Source organism: Oncorhynchus gorbuscha, linkage group LG04, assembly GCF_021184085.1.
Source record: "Oncorhynchus gorbuscha isolate QuinsamMale2020 ecotype Even-year linkage group LG04, OgorEven_v1.0, whole genome shotgun sequence".
Lineage (NCBI taxonomy): Eukaryota > Metazoa > Chordata > Actinopteri > Salmoniformes > Salmonidae > Oncorhynchus > Oncorhynchus gorbuscha.
In genome coordinates, this window is record NC_060176.1 from 36,098,511 (window position 1) to 36,123,870 (window position 25,360).

The following is a 25,360-nucleotide window of genomic DNA, read 5'->3' on the forward strand; positions in this document are numbered from 1 at the left end:
TCTAGCTTGTCCTGCGTTGCATATAATCGATGCGGTGCCTGTTAATTTATCATCAAATCACAGCCTACTTCGTCAAACAGGTGATGATTTAACAAGCGCATTCAAATCAAATCAAATTTTATTTGTCACATACACATGGTTAGCAGATGTTAATGCGAGTGTAGCGAAATGCTTGTGCTTCTAGTTCCGACAATGCAGTGATAACCAACAAGTAATCTAACTAACAATTCCAAAAAAAACTACTGTCTTATACACAGTGTAAGGGGATAAGGAACATGTACATAAGGATATATGAATGAGTGATGGTACAGAGCAGCATACAGTAGATGGTATCGAGTACAGTATATACATATGAGATGAGTGTGTAGACAAAGTAAACAAAGTGGCATAGTTTCGCGAAAAAAGCACTGTCATTGCACCAATGTCTACCTAAACCATCAACATCAATGCCTTTCTTAAAATCAATACACAAGTATATATTTTAATCCTGCATATTTAGTTAATATTGCCTGCTAACATACATTTATTTTACCTCTGGAAATTGTGTCACTTCTCTTACGTTCTGTGCAAGCAGAGTCAGGGTATATGCAGCAGTTTGGGCTGCCTGACTCGTTGCAAACTGTGTAAAGACCATTTCTTCCTAACAAAGAGCATAATTAATTTGCCAGAATTGTACATAATTATGACATAAAATTGAAGGTTGTGCAATGTAACAGCAATATTTAGACTTAGGGATGCCACCCGTTAGATAGGTTACGGTTCCGTATTTCACTGAAAGAATAAACGTTTTGTTTTCGAAATGGTGGTTTCCGGATTTGACCATATTAATGACCTAAGGTTCGTATTTCTGTGTGTTATTATAAGTCTATGATTTGATATTTAATAGAGCAGTCTGACTGAGCGGTGGTAAGCTGCAGCAGGCTCGTAAGCATTCATTCTAACAGCACTTTCCTGCATTTGCCAGCAGCTCGACGCTGTGCTTCAAGCATTGCGCTGTTTATGACTTCAAGCCTATCAATTCCTGAGATTAGGCTGGCAATACTATAGTGCCTATAAGAACATCCAATAGTCAAAGGTATATGAAATACAAATGGTATAGAGAGAAATAGTCCTATAATAACTACAACCTAAAACTTTTTACCTGGGAATATTGAAGACTCATGTTAAAAGGAACCACCAACTTTCATATGTTCTCATGTTCTGAGCAATGAACTTAAACATGATCTTTTTTACATGGCAAATATTGCACTTTTACTTTCTTCTTCAACACTTAGTTTTTGCATTATTTTAACCAAATTATTTATTTGAGACTAAATTGATTTTTTTGATGTTATTAAGTTAAAATAAGTTAAAGTTAATATTAAGTTAAAATAAGTGTTCATTCAGTATTGTTGTAATTGTCATTATTACAAATATCTATATAAAATATCTATATAAAAATCGTCCGATTAATCGGTATCGGCTTTTTTTGGCCCCCAATAATAGGTATCGGTATCGGCGTTGAAAAATCATAATCGGTCGACCTAATTTAAAACTAGCGTTAGGTTGGACCCTGTAGATTCATGATTACCAAACACTAAACTCAGTAAAACGCTCAGTGGGAACTCAACATCCAGTTTCTCAAATCAAATCACTGCACAATGTTGGACTCACACACGCGCGCACACACACACACACACTGTAGTTTTAACTTCCTTCTACCAACTGTCTGACATCAATCTCATCCATCCAGGTCTCACTGACTGTTTACTCCAGGAACAACTAGGACTGTTCATCTAATTATCACTAGCCAACATAATTTCACAGTGTGTGTGTGTGTGTGTGCTGCATTATTAAAACTGCATTTATCACCCCCAAATGAACCGCTAAGCACCTTTCCCTCAGCTTAGCGAGAAGTTAACTCTACACAAACATGTATGTTCCTCTTTGCATCACTCATTGACTGGCGCTGGCTGGAGACTGATCACAGTGTGTATGTGTTTGCAACTTGTCAGAGCAAAAATGTCAAAGCGAATTCATATGCCGTCACCAAGGAGATGAGAGGTGGTGGTCTAAAAACAAGGCTGAGAGAGACAGCTCGACAATGACAGGGGGAGGAGAGAAAGATTAATAATGAAAGATGGAGAGAAAGAGAGATGGAGTTGGAGAAGAAAGAGGACAGAGCTAAAGATGAAGAGAGGGCAGAGAAGGAAAAATACATATACAAAACAATACAGAAAGAGAGAAGAGATAGAGACAGAGAAAGAGGAACAGACAGAGGTAGTGTGTTTTGAGTGCCAGTGTGCTTGCAAGCACCTCTCCTTTGAGCCTCTCTATCTCTGTATCCTGATCCTCCAATTGAGTACGTAGTTGGTTGGCTGCCACCTTCTCTGTCTCCACAATCTGGACCAGGTGGATGTACTTTTGCATCAAGACCTCACGCTCGATGATGATGTCAGAGTAGCTGAAGAGACAGACACACAGGGATGATGTCACCGAGGGACCCCGGAGGACAGAAATACTCAATCCCGAATAGACCCTGCCCCCAAACCACTATCTGACAGGACTGGAAAGGTATAATAAACTATATTTTTGTGGCTCTATACACAGTGGCAATAAGGGAGAGAAGAGAGGGAGAGCAATGAGACAAACAGTGGAAGGAGGCCTGATAGAGAGAGGATGAGAGGGAGGAGTAAGAAAAAGGTTGAGTGGGAGAGAAGGCACCTGGGTTCGGAGATAAGCAGGCGGGGGGGGGGGTTAAGAATAAGAGATGTAGAACAGGCAAGTCCCATGGCTATGTACAGGTATACCCACTGGGCTCTGGCTTGGTTGTTATGCAGACACAGCAACACACAACCATCCCTTCCCCTTCTCTCAGGAGGGTCTCTGTCTCTCTCTCGAACACACACAGTACCTGGCCTGTTGGATGGCCTCCACCCATTCATCACATTCATTCTCCCCCTCAGTCCGTAGCTCCAGAGGCTTCTGTCCATCATGGCCAAACACGATCAGGAAGTAGTGCTGCAAGAAGAGAGAGAGTGAGTGAGAGAGAAAGAGTGGGAAAGAGAGAGGGGTACTGTAGGTTCCAACACACCTCAACATTCCTGAACAGGCTAAACATATAGAAGGAGAGGAAACAAGTCAATGACATACATATGCACAGACGCGCTGGCACAAGCACCCCCACACACACACACACACACACCCCCACCAGACAGGTTTGGGCTCAGCAACAGTAGAGCCAGGGGTCAAAAGAGTAACCATCAGCTTTGGCCTCACACGTCAAATACACAAACAAACACACAGAAAGATTGGGTGTGTATGTTTAGACTGCAAGTGTGTCCTCCTGACACAAACAGGCTGTAACAGGGACAGGCATGAACAGAGCCAAAGGACATGGTGACATGGAGCCTGCATTCCAAACAGCACCCTATTCCCTTTATAGTGCACTATTTTTGACCAGTGGCCTATCCATGAAGATAGTATGTATGATCATCAACATCAGCCAGCCTGCTCTTTTCTTTCACACTTTCTCTCACTCCCACTTCTCTCTCCCTTCCATTATCACAGGAATTCCGGCTCTCACAGACCTGTTAGTTTTTCATTAAGAAGCCCTCTTGTTCTCCACTCATTACCTGTATTAACTGCACCTGTTTGAACTCGTTACCTGTATGATCATCAACATCAGCCAGCCTGCTCTTTTCTTTCACACTTTCTCTCCCTCCTTGCTGAATTTCCCTACCTTCTTAGCCTGGACACGAACCCTAAAATCAGTAAGAATTCCGGCTCTCACAGACCTGTTAGTTTTTCATTAAGAAGCACTCCTGTTCTCCACTCATTACCTGTATTAACTGCACCTGTTTGAACTCGTTACCTGTATAAAAGACACCTGTCCACACACTCAATCAAACAGACGCCAACCTCTCCACAATGGCCAAGACCAGAGAGCTGTGTAAGGCCATCAGGGATAAAATTGTAGACCTGCACAAGGCTGAGATGGGCTACAGGACAATAGGCAAGCAGCTTGGTGAGAAGGCAACAACTGTTGGCGCAATTATTAGAAAATGGAAGAAATTCAAGATGATGGTCAATCACCCTCGGTCTGGGGCTCCATGCAAGATCTCACCTCGTGGGGCATCAATGATCATGTGGAAGGTGAGGGATCAGCCCAGAACTACACGGCAGGACCTGGTCAATGACCTGAAGAGAGCTGGGACCACAGTCTCAAAGAAAACCATTAGTAACACACTACGGCGTCATGGATTAAAATCCTGCAGCGCACGCAAGGTCCCGCTGCTCAAAGCCAGCGCATGTCCAGGCCCTTCTGAAGTTTGGGAGAAGGTCATGGGAGAAGGTCATGTGGTCTGATGAGACAAAAATAGAGCTTTTTGGTCTAAACTCCACTCGCCGTGTTTGGAGGAAGAAGAAGGATGAGTATAACCCCAAGAACATCATCCCAACCGTGAAGCATGGAGGTGGAAACATCATTCTTTGGGGATGCTTTTCTGCAAAGGGGACAGGACGACTGCACCGTATTGAGGGGAGGATGGATGGGGCAATGTATCGCGAGATCTTGGCCAACAACTTCCTTCCCTCAGTAAGAGCGTTGAAGATGGGTCGTGGCTGGGTCTTCCAGCATGACAACAACTCGAAACACACAGCCAGGGCAACTAAGGAGTGGCTCCGTAAGAAGCATCTCAAGGTCCTGGCGTGGCCTTGCCAGTCTCCAGATCTGAACCCAATAGAAAGTCTTTGGAGGGAGCTGAAAGTCCGTATTGCCCAGTGACAGCCCCGAAACCTGAAGGATCTGGTTAAGGTCTGTATGGAGTAGTGGGTCAAAATCCCTGCTGCAGTGTGTGCAAACCTGGTCAAGAACTACAGCAAACGTAGGATCTCTGTAATTGCAAACAGGTTTCTGTACCAAATATTAAGTTCTGTTTTTCTGATGTATCAAATACTTATGTCATACAATAAAATACAAATTAATTACTTAAAAATTATACAATGTGATTTTCTGGATTTTTGTTTTAGATTCCTTCCCTCAGAGCTGAAGTATACCTATGATAAAAATGACAGAGCTCAACATGCTTTGTAAGTAGGAAAACCTGCAAAATCGGCAGCTATTATTACCGAAGCATCATTTCAGATGAACTGTATTTTATTTTTGTGTGCAACATTGGCTAACATAGGTAAGCCTACACATATAACTGTCACGATTGTCATTAGAAGCGTGCTCGGACCAATGTTGTCACACCCTGACCATAGTTTGCTTTGTATGTTCTATGTTTTGTTTGGTCAGGGTGTGATCTGAGTGGGCATTCTATGTTGGATGTCTTGTTTGTCTGTGTTTGGGCCTGATATGGTTCTCAATCAGAGGCAGGTGTTAGTCATTGTCTCTGATTGGGAGCCATATTTAGGTAGCCTGTTTTGTGTTGGGTTTTGTGGGTGATTGTTCCTGTCTTTGTGTTTGTTACACCAGATAGGGCTGTTTTCGGATTTTCACGTTTCTTGTTTTGTATATTGTTCATTTATCATCTTCATTAAAGATGTATCACAACCACGCTGCGTTTTGGTCCGCCTCTCCTTCAACAGAAGAATGCCGTGACAAACATGCAGCGTGATCTGGGTTCCACATCTTTATTTAGTGAAACGCACAAAAACAATAAAGCAAGAACGAAACATGACAAAGTGGTGCACAAAACACAAAACAATATCCCACAAAACACAGGTGGAAAAAAGGCTCCCTAAATATGATCGCCAATTAGAGATGACGATAACCAGCTGCCTCTAATTGGGAATCATACAAAATCACCAACATAGAAAAACAAAACTAGAACCCCACATAGAAATAATAAACTAGACTAACCCCCAATCACGCCCTGACCTACTCTATCATATAAAATAAGGGCTCTCTATGATCAGGACGTGTTAATATTCCATGGCATGGCATATAGAATATACCCTTAGTCTTTTGGGACATTCATTGGGATGGCTCTCTTCATCTGCAAACAGGCTTTCACAGCTTTTTATATCTGAGGAGAGAAAACATCACAAAGAAACAGGCTTCATTTTACTCAAATTAGATAGCACTGAATAAATATTTTGTGGCATTATATCTCTGTCCTCAAAGTTCCCCCTCTAGGGACTGGAACTGGAGAATCCTTTCATAATGTCCTCCCACAAAGTTACCTGCCCTATCCAGTAGCCTACACTTTCCCTTTACAGACAGCTGGAGCTGCAATTTCACCCTCTTCCATGGCTGTTATCTGCAAATGCATTTGGAGACTGTTTTTAATTTAGAAGGGTTACAATTAAGATAGCTAGGTGATGACATTTAAACTGAATAAAAATAAGAAACTATACTATGAAACAAAGAAAATTATATAAAGAATGATAGTAAAATGGATCCATAATAAATACAAATGGCGGATGATATTGCCACTCCTATTGCTTCAATCTAAGCCTACTAGAAAGTGCGTGCCCTCAGGCTACCCAAGAATAGTAAAGCTCCCTTTATTAGCTAAAATTAATCAAATCAAATGTTATGTCACATGTGCTGAATACAACAGGTGTAGGCCAGACAGTGAAATGCTTACTTACAAGCCCTAACCAACAATGCAGTTTAAAAAAATTAAAAAATAAGAATAACAAAAAAAAGTAACAAATAATTGAAGAGCAGCAGTAAGATAACAATAGCGAGGCTTTACACAGGGGGTACAGGTAATATAATACCCTACATTATCCATCTCATATGTATACGTATATACTGTACTCTATATCATCTACTGCATCTTTATGTAATACATGTATCACTAGCCACTTTAACTATGCCACTTTTTACATACTCATCTCATATGTATATACTGTACTCGATACCATCGACTGCATCTTGCCTATGCCGCTCTGTACCATCACTCATTCATATATCTTTATATACATATTCTTTATCCCCTTACACTTGTGTGTATAAGACAGTCATTTTGGAATTGTTAGCTAGATTACTTGTTGGTTATTACTGCATTGTCGGAACTAGAAGCACAAGCATTTCGCTACACTCACACTAACATCTGCTAACCATGTGTATGTGACAAATAACATTTGATTTGAATTGATTTACAGAGTCAATGTGCGTAGGCACCAGTTAGTCAAGGTAATTGAGGTAACATGTACATGTAGGTAGAGTTATTAAAGTGACTATGCAAAGATAATAACAGAGAGTAACAGCAATGTAAAATATGCACATAGTCTGGGTAGGCAATTTGATGAGATGTTCAGGAGTCTTATGGCTTGGGGGTAGAAGACCTAGATTTGGAGCTCCGGTACCACTTGCCATTTGGTAGCAAAAAGAACAGTCTATGAAAATGACTGAAACACTTAACGAAGATGTCACGCCCTGGTCGAAGTATTTTGTGTTTATCTTCATGTATTGGGTCAGGCCAGGGTGTGGCATGGGGTTTTTTGTATTGTGGTGTGTTTTGTCTTGGGGTTTTTGTGTGTATGCATTGGGATTGTAGCTAGTGGGGTGATCTAGCAAAGTCTATGGCTGTCTGGAGTGGTTCTCAATCAGAGGCAGGTGTTTATCGTTGTCTCTGATTGGGAACCATATTTAGGCAGCCATATTCTTTGAGTTTGTTGTGGGTGATTGTCCTTAGTGTCCTTGTTCCTGTCTGTGTTAGTTTTCACTAGTATAGGCTGTTTCGGTTTTCGTTACGTTCTTTGTTTTGTAGTGTTTGTGTTTTAGATTCGTGTTACGTTTTTGTTCATTAAACATGGATCGCAATCTACACGCTGCAGTTTGGTCCGACTCTCCTTCACCACACCTAGAAAACTGTTACAGAAGAGCTGCAGTTAGTTTCAGAATGGGTGGCAAGAAATAAGTTCAACAACTAAAAGCATTGTATTTGGGACAAATCATTCCCTAAACCATAAACCTCAACTAAATCTTGTAATGGATAATGTGGAAATTGAGCAAATTGAGATTACTAAACTGTTTGGAGTAACCCTGGATTGTAAACTGTCATGGTCAAAATATGTTAATACAACAGTAGCTAAGGTAGGGAGAACTCCGTCCATAATAAAGCACTGCTCTGTCTTCTTAACAACACTATCAACCAGGCAGGCCTGTTTTGCCGCACCTAGACTGCTGTTCAGTCGTGTGGTCAGGTGCCACGAAGAGGGACTTAGGAAAATGTAAATTCAATGTACACAGAGAACTAACATTATGCACGTCAATCTCTTGTGGCTCAAAGTGGAGGTGAAACTGATTTCATCACTACTTGTTTTTGTAAGAAGTGTTGACAAGCTGAAAGCACCCATGCACCTCAGACACCCATGCACCTAGGATACCCATGCACCTAGGACACCCATGAATACCCCATAAGACATGCCGCCAGAGGTCTCTTTACAATACAAGTTCAGAACAGACTACAGTACTACATAGAGCCATGACTACATGGAACTCTATTCCACATCAAGTAACTGAGGCCAGCAGTAAAATTAGATTTAAAAAACAAATAATCTGTGAATGTATTATGTTTTTAAAATGGTATGAACTGCCTTCATTTAGCTGGACCCCAATTAGAGTAGCTGCTGCCTTGGCAGGAACTAATGGGGATCCATAATAAATCCAAATACACAAACACTAGCTAGCACACGTAATCTACACACACGTACATTGTAATATTGTTGTATGGTGGAATTACATATTTTGTATTGTAGATATGTAGTGGTGTAATAATGTTATATGATGTACTGTTTTATCTTTAGTTTTTTGGGATGCAACGTGCCTTAATGTATTTGGACCCCAAGAAGAGTAGCTGCTACCTAATAAACACAGTCACTTAGCTAAACAGTGTCTAAAGTTTAGCAGCTCAGTTGAGTTAGCGTCCTAGCTGTATTTCAATTTTTTATTTATTTACATGAATAGGTTCTCCCACTGCCTCTGTTTTTTGGGTTGTTACAAAAACAAAATAATGTCCAATCTTCATGATATGTTTGGTGGTAAAGTACAGCCATGTGGACGAATGGAGACAAGGAAAAAAGTGTGTTTGTCACCAGAGCGGTTAAGAACATGTTGTGATGTTTGATTTTCCCAGCTTAAATCCACTTTCAATTTCAATAAATATAAAATTGCAGACTGTCGGCCACACTTGATAACTAGCATAGGCAACACACACCAGGACTGAAAACAGTGACACATAAATTATAACACAAAGCACCCCTTCTACGGGCGTGTGGGGGAGGGTTCTTGAAGTGTAACATCCAATAAAAATCTTGTCCCAGTGGACCATTCAAACTGTTTTTGCAATACAAGATTCTTCAGACCTCCAAGGGAGGTGTCACTGTTTTCCGCCAGACCACTGCCTTCCTACTATCCCACACACAGTGGACTTGCACACACACACACACACACACACACACACACACACACACACACACACACACACACACACACACACACACACACACACACACACACACACACACACACACACACACACACACACACACACACACACACACACACACACACCAGGTATTGAGTGAAGCTGTGGTTTAGCAGAGGAGCTGCTTTTCAAAGTCGGTGAAGAGAACAGAAGAGAAGACACAACTGACTCTCTCTTCTTCTCATCCTCCTCTTCCCTCTCTCAGCATAGAGAAGATTGGCTCCCACATTCTCCTTCTCTACTCCCACTTCATCTCACACACCTCCACCTTTCCCTCACTCTCCTCCTCCTCTCTTTGCACTCCACCTTTCCACCCACTCCAGCTGTCCTCTTTCTTCTCTTGTGCCGCTCTCCTCTCTCTCATCTTCTCCAATTTTCTCCTCTTCAAAATTCTTAACGCTCACCCTTCTCTCTGTCTCTCTCTCTATATATATTCCCCTCCGTTAGTGGAACAGGGGGGATGAAACCGAACAGAATCAAGAGAACATCTTTCCATGCTCCGTTTTCATGTCACCTTCATATAAGCTTTTACATAAAGCCTGTATAGTGTTCTCCATCAACGATGATCTGTGCTATTATACTGCCTCGCTTATAGGGAGAGGACAGAAAGAGAAAGAGGAAGAAAAAGAGGAAGAGAAATAACGAGAGCAAGAAAGGAAGAGACACAAGAGAGATAAAGAAAAAGAAAGAAATACAGAGAAAGAAATGGAGAGTTATAGATCAAGTGCAAGTGAGAGAGATACAGAGAGACAGATGGGTATCGAGTGAGACAGTGCTATCCTACATACAGTATATAATATCTTAACGGAGTGCTGTGCACCTTTCCTAACTGTGTCACATCGCCTAACAAAACAATTTCCATGGCAACAAGATATTCAGCGCCTGCATGTGCTGTGTTTCACAGTGTTATGTATTTCCGTTCGTTTACCTCTTGACTATCCATCCCTCTATTTATCTTTTACTTTGAGTACTTTTATATCAGAGAAGTGATGAGGAGAGGAGAGGACACCCACACAAAGCACAGCCCATAAAAAATATATATATTAAAGTTGATGAAGTCACAGAAACAACTCATACAGATTACAATGTAAATTGTGCATACAATGTGTTTCAATATGTCTTCTTCCAGCAGAGTAACGGTATGTAACAGAAAGTAAGAATGTAGTATTCCAATGTGTTATGCTATGTTGCATAACATAAAGGGAGTTTGGGCATAAACGCACATTAGCCATCTCTTCTCTGTCCTCAGTACAGAAACGCCACGGGCAGTTTTCCATCTTTAGGCTAGTGGGCTGGTCTAAAATCAGTGTTTTTGCACAGGATGATAATTATTTGGCTTATAAAAGCCTTTAAGATCCAAAACAGTCATTCTGATTCCCATGTAAAATAGCTTTTGGAGTGACTAAAATATCACCCATAATATTTCTTCCCAAAAGAAATGCTCACAATTTGATGTCAAACTACCATCTCCTGTCAAACTACCAGGAGGCCTGGAAAGACAAACTGAGTGAGTGACCCCACACATTGACTCTGTACCGGTACCCCCTGTATATAGTCTGGCTATTGTTATTTTACTGCTCCTCTTTAACTACTTGTTACTTTTATTTCTTATTCTTATTCATATTTTTGAAACTGCATTGTTGGTTAGGGGCTTGTAAGTAAGCATTTCCATGTATTCACTTGTATTCAGCACATTTGACTAATACAATTTGATTTGATTTGACATCAAAACTATGAAATAACACATATGGAATTATGTAGCAACCAAAATAGTGTCAAACAAATTAAAACATATTTCAAATAGCCACCCTTTGCCTTGATGACAGCTTTGCACATTCTTGGCATTCTCTCAACCAACTTCATGAGGTAGACACCAGGAATGCATTTCAATTAACTAATTAAGGTGTGTCTTCTTAAAAGTTCATTTGTGGAATTTCTTTCCTTCTTAATGCATTTGAGCCAATCAGTTGTGTTGTGACAAGGTAGGGGTGGTTTACATAAAATAGCCCTATTTGTTAAAAGACCAAGTCCATATTATGGAAAGAACAGGTCAAATAAGCAGAGAAACAGCAGTCCAGGAAAAGAGAAACAACAGTAAGGAAAACAGAGTAAAAGGGAGGTTTAATCGTTAATTGAGAGGTCTGTGTTGAGCCTTTCTACTCTCTTTCTTTATTACAGTCTAGAAGGGTCTGTTCATATTGTGTTCTGTGTCTCTCTAAAGACCATGTTCCTCAGCACTTGAAACAATTACACAGATCTGGGGAACAGAGATGCCACACAATGAGAGGTGGAGACAGACAAACAATGGAGAGCGTTACACCCTCACAGAATGAGACACACACAAATAAAATAAAATAGGCAAGCGCACACATTTAGACAGACACACAATGAAGAATGGAATGCCTCTTTGTTCTAAAACTAATTTCAAGCCAAACATTATAGTCATCCAGCGTGAAAAAGAGAGAAGAGAGAGATATGGTACGATAGGTTACGCGCACACAGGTTAGTCATTATCAAAGGTGATATGACAATGACGTCAGGGTGATAAAAGGTTATTTTCTTAGAGGGAACAAGTTGGAGCTCTATTCTGAGGTGTTCATAGATATATGGAATAGAAAGACGATGACCAGAAATATGATTTAATTCCAGAAATACCCAAATAAGAGGGAAATTCAATCAGCTCAGCTGCCCACTGAAGATGTAAGAGTATTATCATCCCAAGGGCAGTTCGGGCAAATGCCAGATGGGCCGGGCCGTGAATCTTTAGTCCGGTGGGCCCATCTAAAAATGGGCTTTTAGCACATAATCATCATAATTTGGTTAATAATAGGATCCTCAAGGACAAAAATGGGACAGTGTGTTAATTCCTGGGCCATTTTCTGGTCCCAGTCCATCCCTGGGCCTGGCCTGGTGGTTCAGTAGAGTCTGGTTTAGACATTGGAGAAGATGAGACCTGGGGGGGGGGGGGGCAGTCAATCCCATCTACACCTGGTAGGACACATAGGCTTACACACAAAAGGGTAGCCTCAGAGAACAATATCAACATATACACAGATTCGGTGAGGGAATTTATAAGGAAGTGCATAGGATATTTTGTTCCCACTGTGAGTATTAAAACCTACCCTAACCAGAAACCGTGGATAGATGGCAGCATTCCCGCAAAAACTGAAAACGTGAACCACCGCATTTAACCATGGAAAGGTGACTGGGAATATGGCCAAATTCAAACAGTGTAGTTATTCCCTCTGCAAGGCAATCAAACAAGCGAAACGTCAGTATAAAGTGGAGTCGCAATTCAAAAGGCTCAGACACGAGACGTATGTGGCAGGGTCTACAGACAATCACGGACTACAGCCACGTCACGGACACCGAAGTCTTGCTTCCAGACAAACTAAACACCTTCCTTGCCTGCTTTGAGGATAATACAGTGCCACCGATGTGGCCCGCTACCAAGGACTGTGGGCTCTCCCTCTCCGTGGCCGACGTGAGTAAGACATTTCATTTAAACATGTTAACCTTCACAAGGTTGTCGGCCCAGACAGCATCCCTAGCTGCATCCTCAGAGCATCCGCAGACCAGCTGGCTGGTGTGTTCATGGACATATTCAATCTCTCCCTATCCCAGTGGGCTGTCCCCACATGCTTCAAAATGTCCACCATTGTTCCTGTACCGAAGAAGGAAAAGGTAACTGAACTAAATGACTATCGCCCTGTAGCACTCACCTCTGTCATCATGAAGTGCTTTGAGAGGCTAGTCAAGGATCATATCACCTTCACCTTAGCTGTCACCCTTAACCCACTTCAATTTGCCTACCTCCCCAATAGGTCCACAGACGATGCAATCACCACTGCCCTATCCCATCTGGACAAGAGGAATACCTATGAAAGAATGCTCTTCATTGACTATAGTTCAGAATTTAACACCATTGTACACTCCAAGCTCATCATATAGCTAGAGGCCCTGTGTATCAACCCCGCCCTGTGCAATTGGGTCCTGGACTTCCTGACGGGTTGCCCCCAGGTGGTGAAGGTAGGAAACAATATCTTCACTTCACTGATCCTCAAGACTGGGGCCCCACACGGGTGCGTGCTCAGCCCCCTCCTGTACTCCCTGTTCACCCATGACTACGTGGCCATGCACGCCTCCAACTCATCATCAAGTTTGCAGACGACACAACAGTAGTAGGCTTGATTACCAACAACGACAAGACAGCCTACAGGGAGGAGTTGAGGACACTCGGAGTGTGGTGTCAGCAAAACAACCCCTCAGTCAACGTCAACAAAACAAAGATGATCGTGGACTTCGGGAAACTGCTGTCCCGTCCACATCGATGGGAAAGCAGTGGGGAAGGTGGGCAAACGTACAAAATCAGCAGGGAATCAAATACTCACTGTAAGGCTACTCATTCCGTGGGAACTACAGTGTCCGCTTGCGCTTTGTTCTTTCTTTCAAATTAGCAACTGATTTAGACCTGGGAAATCGTGTGTGTGTGTGTGTGTGTGTGTGTGTGTGTGTGTGTGTGTGTGTGTGTGTGTGTGTGTGTGTGTGTGTGTGTGTGTGTGTGTGTGTGTGTGTGTGTGTGTGTGTGTGTGTGTGTGTGTGTGTGTGTGTGTGTGTGTGTGTGTGTGTGTGTAAGTAAGTAAGGAGGGAACTGTTTGAACAACATATTCGCAAAGATACTATGAATGTTGGCGAATATTTTAATCATCTCATTTTATTATGATTATTACATTCTATCAAAATCATTTACAGGTTCCAAGTGACTATCCATACTATTGACTACTATTGACTCTCATCCTGTTCTATTAATGACAATATACAGTGGGTATCAGTATTCACCCCCTCTTTTTTTTTCCCCACATTTTGTTGCGTTACAACGTGGATTTGAAATAGATTTAATTGTTTTTATTTATTTATTGATCTACACAAGATACACTAATGTTGAAGTGAAAAGAACATTCACAAAGTGTGTACTAATATTTACCTATTTTTATAACCGCTATATAGACTTTGCTTAGGTATTCACCCTCTTTGTTGAGGCAAGCTTAAATTAGATCCGGAATAAACTGTAGCTCAGTTGGTAGAGCATGGCGCTTGTAACGCCAGGGTAGTGTGTTCGATCCCCGGGACCACCCATACGTAGAATGTATGCACACATGACTGTAAGTCGCTTTGGATAAAAGCGTCTGCTAAATGGCATATATATAAATGGCATATATGTGTGTGTGTGTGTGTGTGTGTGTGTGTGTGTGTGTGTGTGTGTGTGTGTGTGTGTGTGTGTGTGTGTGTGTGTGTGTGTGTGTGTGTGTGTGTGTGTGTGTGTGTGTGTGTGTGTGTGTGTGTGTGTGTGTGTGTGTGTGTGTGTGTGTGTGTGTGTGTGTGTGTGTGTGTGTGTTGCCAGAAACGAACAAGAGTGACAAAAATCTTCAAACTCGGGTGAGATGTACTTAGTCAGCTAGATAAAACATAATGCTAATAACAACCAGCTGTGTCTGTGTGTACGCGCATGCTTGCACGAGCGTGTGTTATGTGAGTGTACATTTTCCACAGGCAAGAGCATCATCTAAAACATGGATCAAAAACAGTATTCAGCACATTTTTTTTTAAATCAGCATGAGCTGTTAAAAATATTATTGGCCACTGTCAGAGCCAGAGCAGAGTTAAATAAAACAATAAAAGTCATTGGTGGGGAGAAATGTTCTGGAGATAACTAGGGTAAAGGGGTGTGTTCATTTTTTCCATTCAACACTCCTCTTTACCAGGCAAACATGGCATTCTAGGAGCATTATATTTATACTCTTATCATGCATGCTAGGGTGACATTTCCCCTATTTAAAGATATAGGATCGGCATCCCCTCCCCCAATCCTAACCTTAACCATTAGTGGGCGAAATGCAAAACTGACCCAAGATCATCATTTAGGGGCAAATTCATTCCACTCCCCATCTCATACAGAATTGCTAAATTACTCTAATCCAGGCCTCTCCAACCCTGTTCCTGGAGAGCTACCCTTCAGTAGGTTTTCGCTCCAACCCCAGTTATAAATAACCTTAATCAGCTTATCAACCAACTAATTTATAGAATCGGGTGTGCTAAATTTGGGTTGAAGCGAAAACCTACAGGACGCTAGCTCTCCAGGAACAGGGTTAGAGAGCCCAGCCAATCTGTCAATTGTTTTTCTTCCCCAAATCTACTGTACCACCACTACTCAGTCAGTACATCAGTACTTGTAGCTGGTAAAAGGATAATATACACTACGGCTGGAGTGGTGTAAAGCTCACATCAATGGAGCAGTGGAAACGCATTCTCTGGAGTGATGAATCACGCTTCACCAGCTGGTATTAAGACGGACCAATCTGCATTTGACGGATGCCAAGAGAACGCTACCTGCCCCAATGCATAGTGCCAACTGTAAATTTTGGTGGAAGAGTGGAATAATGGTATGGGGCTGTCTTTCATGGTTAGGGCTAGGCCCCTTAGTTCCAGTAAAGCGAAATATTAAAGCTACAGCATTCAATGGCATACTCTAGACGATTCTGTGCTTCCAATTTTGTTGCAACAGTTTGGGGAAGGCCCGTTCCTGTTTCAGCATGACAATATGCCAGTGCAAAAAGGGAGGTCCATACAGAAATGGTTTGTCTTCACTTGGCTTTCTAAGGTCTTTGAAAGCCAAGTGAAAAAAAAGATCACCAACCATTTCAAAATCCCACAGTACCTTCTCCACTATGCAATCTGGTTTCCGAGCTGGTCATGGGTGCACCTCAGCCACGCTCAAGGTCCTAAACGATAGCATAATCGCCATCGATAAAGGAAAGTACTGTGCAGCCGTCTTCATCGACCTGGCCAAGGCTTTCGACTCTGTCAATCACAACATTCTTATCGACAGACTCAACAGTCTTGGTTTCTCAAATGACTTCCTCGCCTGGTTCACCAACTACTTCCCAGACAGAGTTCAATGTGTCAAATCAGAGAGCATGTTGTCCAGACCTCTGGCAGTCTCTATGGGGGTGCCACAGGGTCAAATTCTCGGGACAACTCTTTAATCTGTATACATCAATGATGTCGCTCTTGCTGCTGGTGATTCTCTGATCCACCTCTATGCAGACGACACCATTCTGTATACAGCTGGCCCTTCTTTGGACATTGTGTAAACTAACCTGCAGATGAGCTTCAATGCCATACAACTCTCCTTCCGTAGCCTCCAACTGCTCTTAAACGCTAGTAAAACTAAATGCATGCTCTTCAAACGATCGCTGCCCGCACCTGCCCGCCCGTCCAGCATCACTACTCTGGACGGTTCTGACTTAGAATATGTGGACAATTACAAATACCTATGTGTCTGGTTAGACTGTAAATCTCCTTCCAGACTCACATTAAGCATCTCCAATCCAAAATTAAATGTAGAATTAGCTTCCTATTTCACAACAAAGCATCCTTCACTCATGCTGCCAAACACACCCTCATAAAACGGACTATCCTACGGATCCTTGACTTTGGCGATGTCATTTATAAAATAGCCTTCAACACTCTACTCAGCAAATTGGATGCAGTCTATCACAGTGCCATCTGTTTTGTCACTAAAGCCCCATATACTCCCCATCACTGCGACCTGTATGCCCTCGTTGGCTGGCCCTCGCTTCATATTCGTCGTCAAACCCACTGGCTCCAGGTCATCTATAAGTCTTTGCTAAGTAGAGCCCCACCTTATCTCAGCAGACTGGTCACCATAGCAGCACCTACCTGTAGCACCCGCTCCAGCAGGTATATTTTACTGGTCACCCCCAAAGCCTATTCCTCCTCATTATGGAGCATACCTGTCACCATCGTTACATGCACCTGCACGTCATCAGACTCACCTAGACTCCATCACTTCCCTGATTACCTTCCCTATATATTATATATATATATATATATATATATATATATATATATATATATATATATATATATATATATATATATATATATGTCACTCCCTTCGGTTCCTTCCCCAGGCGTTATTGTTTCTGACTCTGTTTCATCTTGGTGATTTGTTTGTGTTTCGTGTTTATTGTTTTGTTTATTTATTAAAACACTCACTCCCAGTACTTGCTTCCAGACTCTCAGCACACTCGTTAGAGATTTAGTATTTAATATTTATTGGGATCCTTCTCTTCCTGGGGTCCAGCCTAAATCATAAATAAAACAATACATCATACTCAACATTATTGCTCTAATATAAAAAAGTTACAATATAAAATGTGTTTGTGTGTGCGTGCGTATGCTTGTGTGTGTTTGTGGCCATGTGTCCGTCTCTTCACAGTCTGCGTTGTGCCGTGAGGTGTGGTTTTATCTGTTTTTAAATCTGATTTTACTGCTCGCTTGAGAAACTTGATGTAGTCATGACTCTATTAGTACTGTGAGTCTGTTCAGGACTTGGGGACTGTGAAGAGACCCCTGGTAGCATGTCTTGTGGGGTATGTATGGGTGTCTGAGCCGTGGGTTTGCTGTTTGACAGCTTTCAACACGTCAATACCTCTCACAAAGACAAATTATTTAGTCAATCTCTCCTCTACTTTAACCCAGGAGAGATTGACATTCATGTTATTGATATTAGCCCTCAGTGTACATTTAAGTGACAGATGTGCTCCTCTGTTTTGCCTCAACTGTAATTTGTTTATGTTCTTTTTTTGTGCGGCACCATGTCAATTTACAATCTAGGGTTACAAACAAGCAGTTTAGTCTACTAAACTTGTTCAATTGCCACATTATTCATGAAGGCCCAGATTCTGACCAGAGTTAAGCATGCGTAAAAGGAACGTAATTCGCTTTTTAGGCACTTTTCTCTCTGTGTATTCTGACCTTGAACGTAAGCTTAAAAAGAGTATGCTATTCACCCACTATTAATTTGAAGTTGTAGCTCCAATAAAGGAAGTGGCAGCGGTGTAATTCCCTAATAATTGCACCACCTTTACCGCAAGGAAACATAGCAATTGTTTAGGATTATTTTTCGTTATGATCCCCGGAGACAAATGTGAAACCAGCCGTATGGAAGCAAAAAAAAATCGTATCAACATGACATGTATTGCGGCTTCATTTCCACAATGAAATAGGACATAAGTAGCTGTGCCGTTTTACAGAATAATAATTGTGTGCCGTCATAATTTGCAAGGATGAAATTTGGAGACCCAAACTATAAACTTCTGTAGGGCTGAGCCTGCCGAGTAGATGTATGCCCTTTATAATCCAGGCTGTATCACAACCGGCCGTGATTGGGAGTCCCATAGGGCGGCGCACAATTGGCCCAGTGTCGTCCGGTTTTGGTTGGTGTAGGCCTTCATTGTAAATAAGAATTTGTTCTTAATATTAGCTACCATTGGGAGTCACCATCAGTACATGCAAAAATATATGTATCATTCCATTCCGTTTATCTTTCTTTCCTCTGTTACTTCCTTGTCAATTGTTCCTGAGGGTTTCTATCATTATTATCATTATCATAATTTAGGACGTGTAGCATATTTTAATAATTTTGGAACTCAGACCACACGCAGCAGGTTAAATCTGGAGCCTGGCACAGGGTTCACGATGACTACAGTTCCATGATTAGTGAGAATTAGGGTAGATTTATAGGATTATTGTTCAACCCCTATAGTTCATAGTTCGGAATGAATGAATTTCATGCGTAAAAAGGCTCTCCAAACAGTTGTAAAAAATTATTCATTCATTTCCTAACTATAAAATGTGCCTAAATAATTTACAAGAGTATTTTTTAATCTACCAGTTGGTGCAGAAACAGAGACGAGTATGCACAGATTGCTTTATTTTATTGATTCCTATATTCTTTTTTACATTTTTTTACCCCTTTTTCTCCCCAATTTCGTGGTATCCAATAGTTGTAGTAGCTACTATCTTGTCTCATCGCTACAACTCCAGTACGGGCTCGGGAGAGATGAAGGTTGAAAGTCATGCGTCCTCCGATACACAACCCAACCAAGTGCTTCTTAACACAGTGCGCATACAACCCGGATGCCAGCCGCAATGCGCCGGAGGAAACCGTGCACCTGGCCACCTTGACTAGCGCACACTGCGCCCAGCCCGCCACAGGAGTCGCTGGTACGCGATGAGACAAGGACACCCCTACCGACCAAGCCCTCCCTAACCCAGGCGACGCTAGGCCAATTGTGCGTCGCCCCACGGACCTCCCGGTCGCGGCCGGTTACGACAGAGCCTGGGCGTGAACCCAAGGACTCTGATGGCACAGCTGGCACTGCAGTACAGCGCCCTTAACCACTGAACCTGTTACGTCTCAATGTATTCTATTGAGTCTGTTGAAAAGTTCAAATTTTTCAGGTGAACCGTATTTAAAGGGATCACTTAAGATAAATGTAGTGAAAACCCCATTGCATGAAAACTTAACGAGAAAATCTGTGGGAGGGTTTTCAGCAGTTGAATGAAATGTATTCAGAGCGCAATAAGTGACTGAATAAGACAAGTCTGCACAACAAATACTGAGAATGTCCGGATCGGCCCCTATAAGATTTCGATGTGGTTTAGGGTTTGGCGAATTTCTCCCAAATATAAGGCTTTTGGATTTTCATATATTCAGGACTAGTTTATTACTTGCCACCCATTCTAAAATTGACTGCAGCTCTTTGTTTACACTCAGAGTGCCGGAATTCCATAACTATTAGAATGGCCATGACGGTCATTCTGACCATTGATATTTCAAATTGTATAAATATTACATAATGGCAAATATATTGCTAAATGAATGTATTTATTGTGTTACAATAGGTCACAAGATACCTCAGGACACCAAATGCAAATTGTAATCAGTCAAAAAATAATTATTTGATCCAGAAGCGCATAGACTGTAAATACAAAAATAAGATGATTGTATTTTCTCACTGTGTAACTACACCGATACTATATTGAAACGAATTTCACACATATAACAATAGATGTGGCCTAAAGATGAGATTAAATTGACAATAGTCTGATTATTATCAATTGTCAAATTGACTGATGACCTGCACATGTAATGAATACTCAGGGTGAAAAAGGTGTAGATTCATGTGCAGAGCGCAGCAGGTGTTTATTTCGCCTTCGCGGAAGGCAGGAATCGTGGTCACAGGCAGGCAATGGTCATACACAGGTAGGCAAACAGGTGGTTTTCACAAACGAGCTCGAAGAAGGTTTAATAGAGTAAACAAACAATACCTCACCTAGGCACAAACAGAATGAACTGAACTAAATAAGAAGCTGATGAGACCAGATGAGTAACTAACACAGGTGAAATCAATGACCAATAATGAAATACAGGGCTACATTCAAGAACACCAAAAAACAGGGCTACATTCAAGAACACAACGAAACAAGGTTGACTAAGAAAATAAATACAGAATCTTACAGCGCAGTGTGCATTAACAGCATGCATTGACAAAGAAGCAAGGAGCTTGCCAAATAGCACTTCTTCCATATCATCCAAGAGAGGTCCATGCAGTCCAGACATTTTGATTGCTATACACGATCAGAAAGAGCAGATTCCAAGATTTCGAATAAGCTATTTTTGCCAAACAACAATACAAATCATGCAGATGGTCTCTGTTTCAAAATATACAGTAACTTTTTCCTAGAATAACCATGGCACCATGCATTCCTCAAGTTAGTAGGCTACTGGTGAGAATCAGTAATATCCACTTGGGATATTCCATTATATTCTTACTGTAAAATATGTGTGTTGACTGTGGTAAGGCTGTGATGTCTGCTAAACAAACAAGTTGATTTTATTGGCATGGCACAGCCATAGCCTTTTTTTATTTAACCAGGTAGGCCAGTTGAGAACAAGTTCTCATTTACAACTGTGGAGGCCACGGAAGGAGTGTTGTATGGCATTGAAGCTCAATTGGAGGTTTGCTATCATAGTGTCCAAACAAGGGCCAGATGTATACAGAATGGTGTTGTCTGCGTAGGGGTGGATCAAACAATCATCCGCAGCAAGAGCGACATCATTGATACAGTTGAAGCCAGAAGTTTACATACACATAGGTTGGAGTCATTAAAATTTGTTTTTCAACCACTCCACACATTTCTTGAGTCGGTTAGGACATCTACTTTGTGCATGGCACAAGCAATTATTCCGACAATTATTTCACTTATAATTCACTGTATCAGTGGGTCAGAAGTTTACATACACTAAGTTGACTGTGCCTTTAAAACAGCTTGGAAAATTCCAGAAAATTATGTCATGGCTTTAGAAGCTTCTGATAGGCGATTTTGACATAATTTGAGACAATTGGAGGTGTACCTGTGGATGTATATCAAGGCCTACCTTCAAACTCAGTGCCTCTTTGCTTGACATCATGGGAAAATCAAAAGAAATCAGCTAAGGCCTCAGAAAATAAATTGTAGAACTCCACAAGTCTTGTTCGTCCTTGGGAGAAATTTCCAAACAGCTGCAGGCACCACGTTCATCTGTACAAACAATAATACACAAGTATAAACACCATGGGACCATGCAGACGTCATACCACTCAGGAAGGAGACGCATTCTGTCTCCTAGAGATGAACGTACTTTGGGTAGAAAAGTACAAATCAATCCCAGAACAACAGCAAAGGACCTTGTGAAGATGCTGGAGGAAACAGGTACAAAAGTATCTATAAACACAGTAAAACGAGTCCCGCATCGACATAACCGTAAAGGCCGCTCAGCAAGGAAGAAACCACTGCTCCAAAACCGCCTTAAAAAAGCAGACTACGGTTTCCTACTGCACATGGGGACAAGGATCGTACTTTTTGGAGAAATGTCCTCTGGTCTGATGAAACAAAAATAGAACTGTTATGTTTGGAGGAAAAAGGGGGAGGCTTGCAAGCCGAAGAACGCCATCCCAACCGTGAAGCACGGGGGTGGCACCATCATGTTGTGGGGGTGCTTTGCTGCAGGAGGAACTGGTGCACTTCACAAAATAGATAACATCATGAGGACGAGAAAATTATGTGGATATATTGAAGCAACATCTCAAGACATCAGTCAGGAAGTTAAAGCTTGGTCGTAAATGGGTCTTCCAAATGGACAATAACCCCAAGCATACTTCCAAAGTTGTGGCAAAATGGCTTATTAAGGACAACAAATTCTAGGTATTGGAGTGGCCATCACAAAGTCCTGACCTCAATCCTATAGAACATTTGTGGGCAGAACTGAAAAAGCGTGTGCGAACAAGGAGGCCTATAAACCTGACTCAGTTACACCAGCTCTGTCAGGAGGAATGGGCCAAAAGTCACCCAACTTATTGTGGGAAGCTTGTGGAATGCTACCTAAAACGTTTGACCCAAGTTAAACAATTTAAAGGCAATGCTAACAAATACTAATTGAGTGTATGTAAACTTCTGACCTACTGGGAATGTGATGAAAGAAATCAAAGCTGAAATAAATAATTCTCTACTATTATTCTGACATTTCACATTCTTAAAATAAAGTGGTGATCCTAACTGACCTAAGACATTTTTACTAGATTTAAATGTCAGGAATTGAGGAAAACTGAGATTAAATGTAATTGGCTAAGGTTTATGTAAACTTCCGATTTCAACTGTATATACAGAGAAAAGAGTTGGCTCGAGAATTGAACCCTCTGGCACCCCCATAGAGACTGCCAGAGGTTCGAACAACAGCCTCTCCGATTTGACACACTGAACTCTATCTGAGAAGTAGTTTGTGAACCAGACGAGGCAGTCATTTGAGAAACCAAGGCTGTTGAGTCTGCCGATAAGAATGCGGTGATTGACAGAGTCGAAAGCCTTGGCTAAGTTGATGAAGACGGCTGCACAGTACTTTCTTTTATCGATGGCGGTTATGATATCGTTTAGGACCTTGAGCGTGGCTGAGGTGCACCTGTGACCAGCTCGAAAACCAGATTGCATAGCGGAGAAGGAATGGTGGGATTTGAAATGGTCGGTTATCTGTATGTTCACTTGGCTTTCGAAGTCTTTAGAAAGGCAGGGCAGTATGGATATAGGTCTGTAACAGTTTAACAGGGTCTAGAGTGTCTCCCCCTTTGAAGAGGGGGATGACCACTTAACAATCTTTCGGAATCTCAGACGATACGAAAGAGAGGTTGAACAGACTAGTCATAGGGGTTGCAACAATGGCTGCGGATAATTTTAGGAAGAAAGGGTCCAGATTGTCCAGCTGATTTGTAGGAATCCAGATTTAATTGCCAGCCTTTGCAATTACACAGATAAATTCAACTTAAAACATGCTATTCTGTTCTTTTGAAATAAATTGCCTTCTATCATGTTTTTACGACCTTCCTAAACTAAATAAAGCAATTTATTTGTGATTGTCTATATTAACACTAGAAAGACATAAAGCAATATAATGACTCAAAACAAATGTAACAGTTACAAGCATTTCGCTACACCTGCAATAACATCTTGTAAATATATGTATGCGAAAAATAAAATGTGATTTGACTTGATTTACTCTGCCATTTTTAAAGTCATGTCCCTTTCGTCCTCGACTTTTCCTAAATAAGTTTATATGACACACTGTCATTGTTAGAATCTTAATATCACATACAGAACTGGAGTTATAACCAATTTTAGGAGTGCATGTCATTTTTGTGTGGTTTTCCCCCTGCCTGCTCCACTCATCCTCTGATAGTTGAATGTGACATGTCCAGTTGATAATCACTCCAATAATCACCTCGAAACTGAACCTAAACTATACCGAAACTAATTTTACACATATAACAGATTAAATAAATCAAGTATAGTATGATGGGGAAGAAAATGGGAGAATGGATGAGTTGATGAGTGAGGGGAAGCAAACGATACAGAATTATGTAATCACCAATTGTGAATGAAGAACATTATATTCTATTAATATATTCTAATTATAATCTCAAAACGGTATACCCTATATCAGGGGGTTCCCAAACCTTTTCAGTCAGGCCCCTCTCTTTCACCATGTCTATTTAGCGCAACACATATATTTCTATGGGTACAAGCACATTTCATGACACAAACTGTTCACAACCCTCTTGTTGGCGGAGAGAACATTTTACAGGTTGAAGCTTATTTTCATGCAATTCTATACATTTTGCCATGTTTAATGTGTATTCAAGTGGAATGTGAGTGACTTGAACAATACTACAAAATCTATGGGCTAAAAAACATTAGCTGACATGGGCTAGTTGAGCTGGACGTTTCAAAAGTTATAAATAGCTCTGAGGTATGCAATGACTGACATGACAAGAGAAAAACTTATGATGCACTACCCAATTAAGAAATGGCACCTTGTGCATTCTACTATTACAACTTTCAAGAGTAAGTTGAACGCCGGACTGAGTTCCTTAAAAAAAAAAAGACCCGTGCCCCCCCCTGCCAACCCCCCACAGTTTTGGAACCACTGCCCTATATCAGTCCACCAAATCCAAGCAGTCTTATTAGTCTACTCTAGGCCTACTTGGAGTAGGCTAGACAGTGAGAGCGTGCATAATTTACAATGGCAAGACCAAGACGAATGGATACACGTGCTGCATTAGCGTTACTACAAGATCTGACTCAAAACGACTCAGATGGCGGGGCAGAAATGGATCACGACATCTCTGATTATTATTCTGATTTACGCTGAACGGCTTTCCATACCTGGGAAAGGATCCATATCGGGCAGCAGGTGAGCGAGTGTCGGATAATGTTTCAGATCAGATGGCAAGGCTCTATCTACTAGGTGAAAGGAGGAAGCAGTGCATGAACAACACCAGCAGGAGTCTTGCACACAGGCTACGTGACAGACATATGAGGGCCAAGGCAGCAGCAAAGATTCCACGGGAGCCATTGCGCAAGCAAAATTGCACACAGTTCCCAGGAAATAGAAGCTGCAAGGTGGGCAGATGCACTAGGAACAGAACCCACAACACTGGTTTCAGCTGCATGGTACTTGTTTGTGGGAAGTGTTG

The 25,360-nt window shown here is 41.5% G+C and overlaps 1 protein-coding gene across 1 annotated transcript in view; it reads right to left on the minus strand.

The window, feature by feature from the left end:
- The window catches only part of LOC124034010 (ras-specific guanine nucleotide-releasing factor 2), a 148,832-nt gene that overhangs the window by 102,882 nt on the left and 20,590 nt on the right, over positions 1-25,360 (minus strand). Inside the window, exons 2-3 of the mRNA XM_046346624.1 lie at positions 2,894-3,000; positions 2,296-2,443 (exon numbers count right to left, since the gene is read on the minus strand). Coding sequence (XP_046202580.1) covers positions 2,296-2,443; positions 2,894-3,000 — 255 coding nt within the window. The remainder of the gene's footprint in view (positions 1-2,295; positions 2,444-2,893; positions 3,001-25,360) is intronic.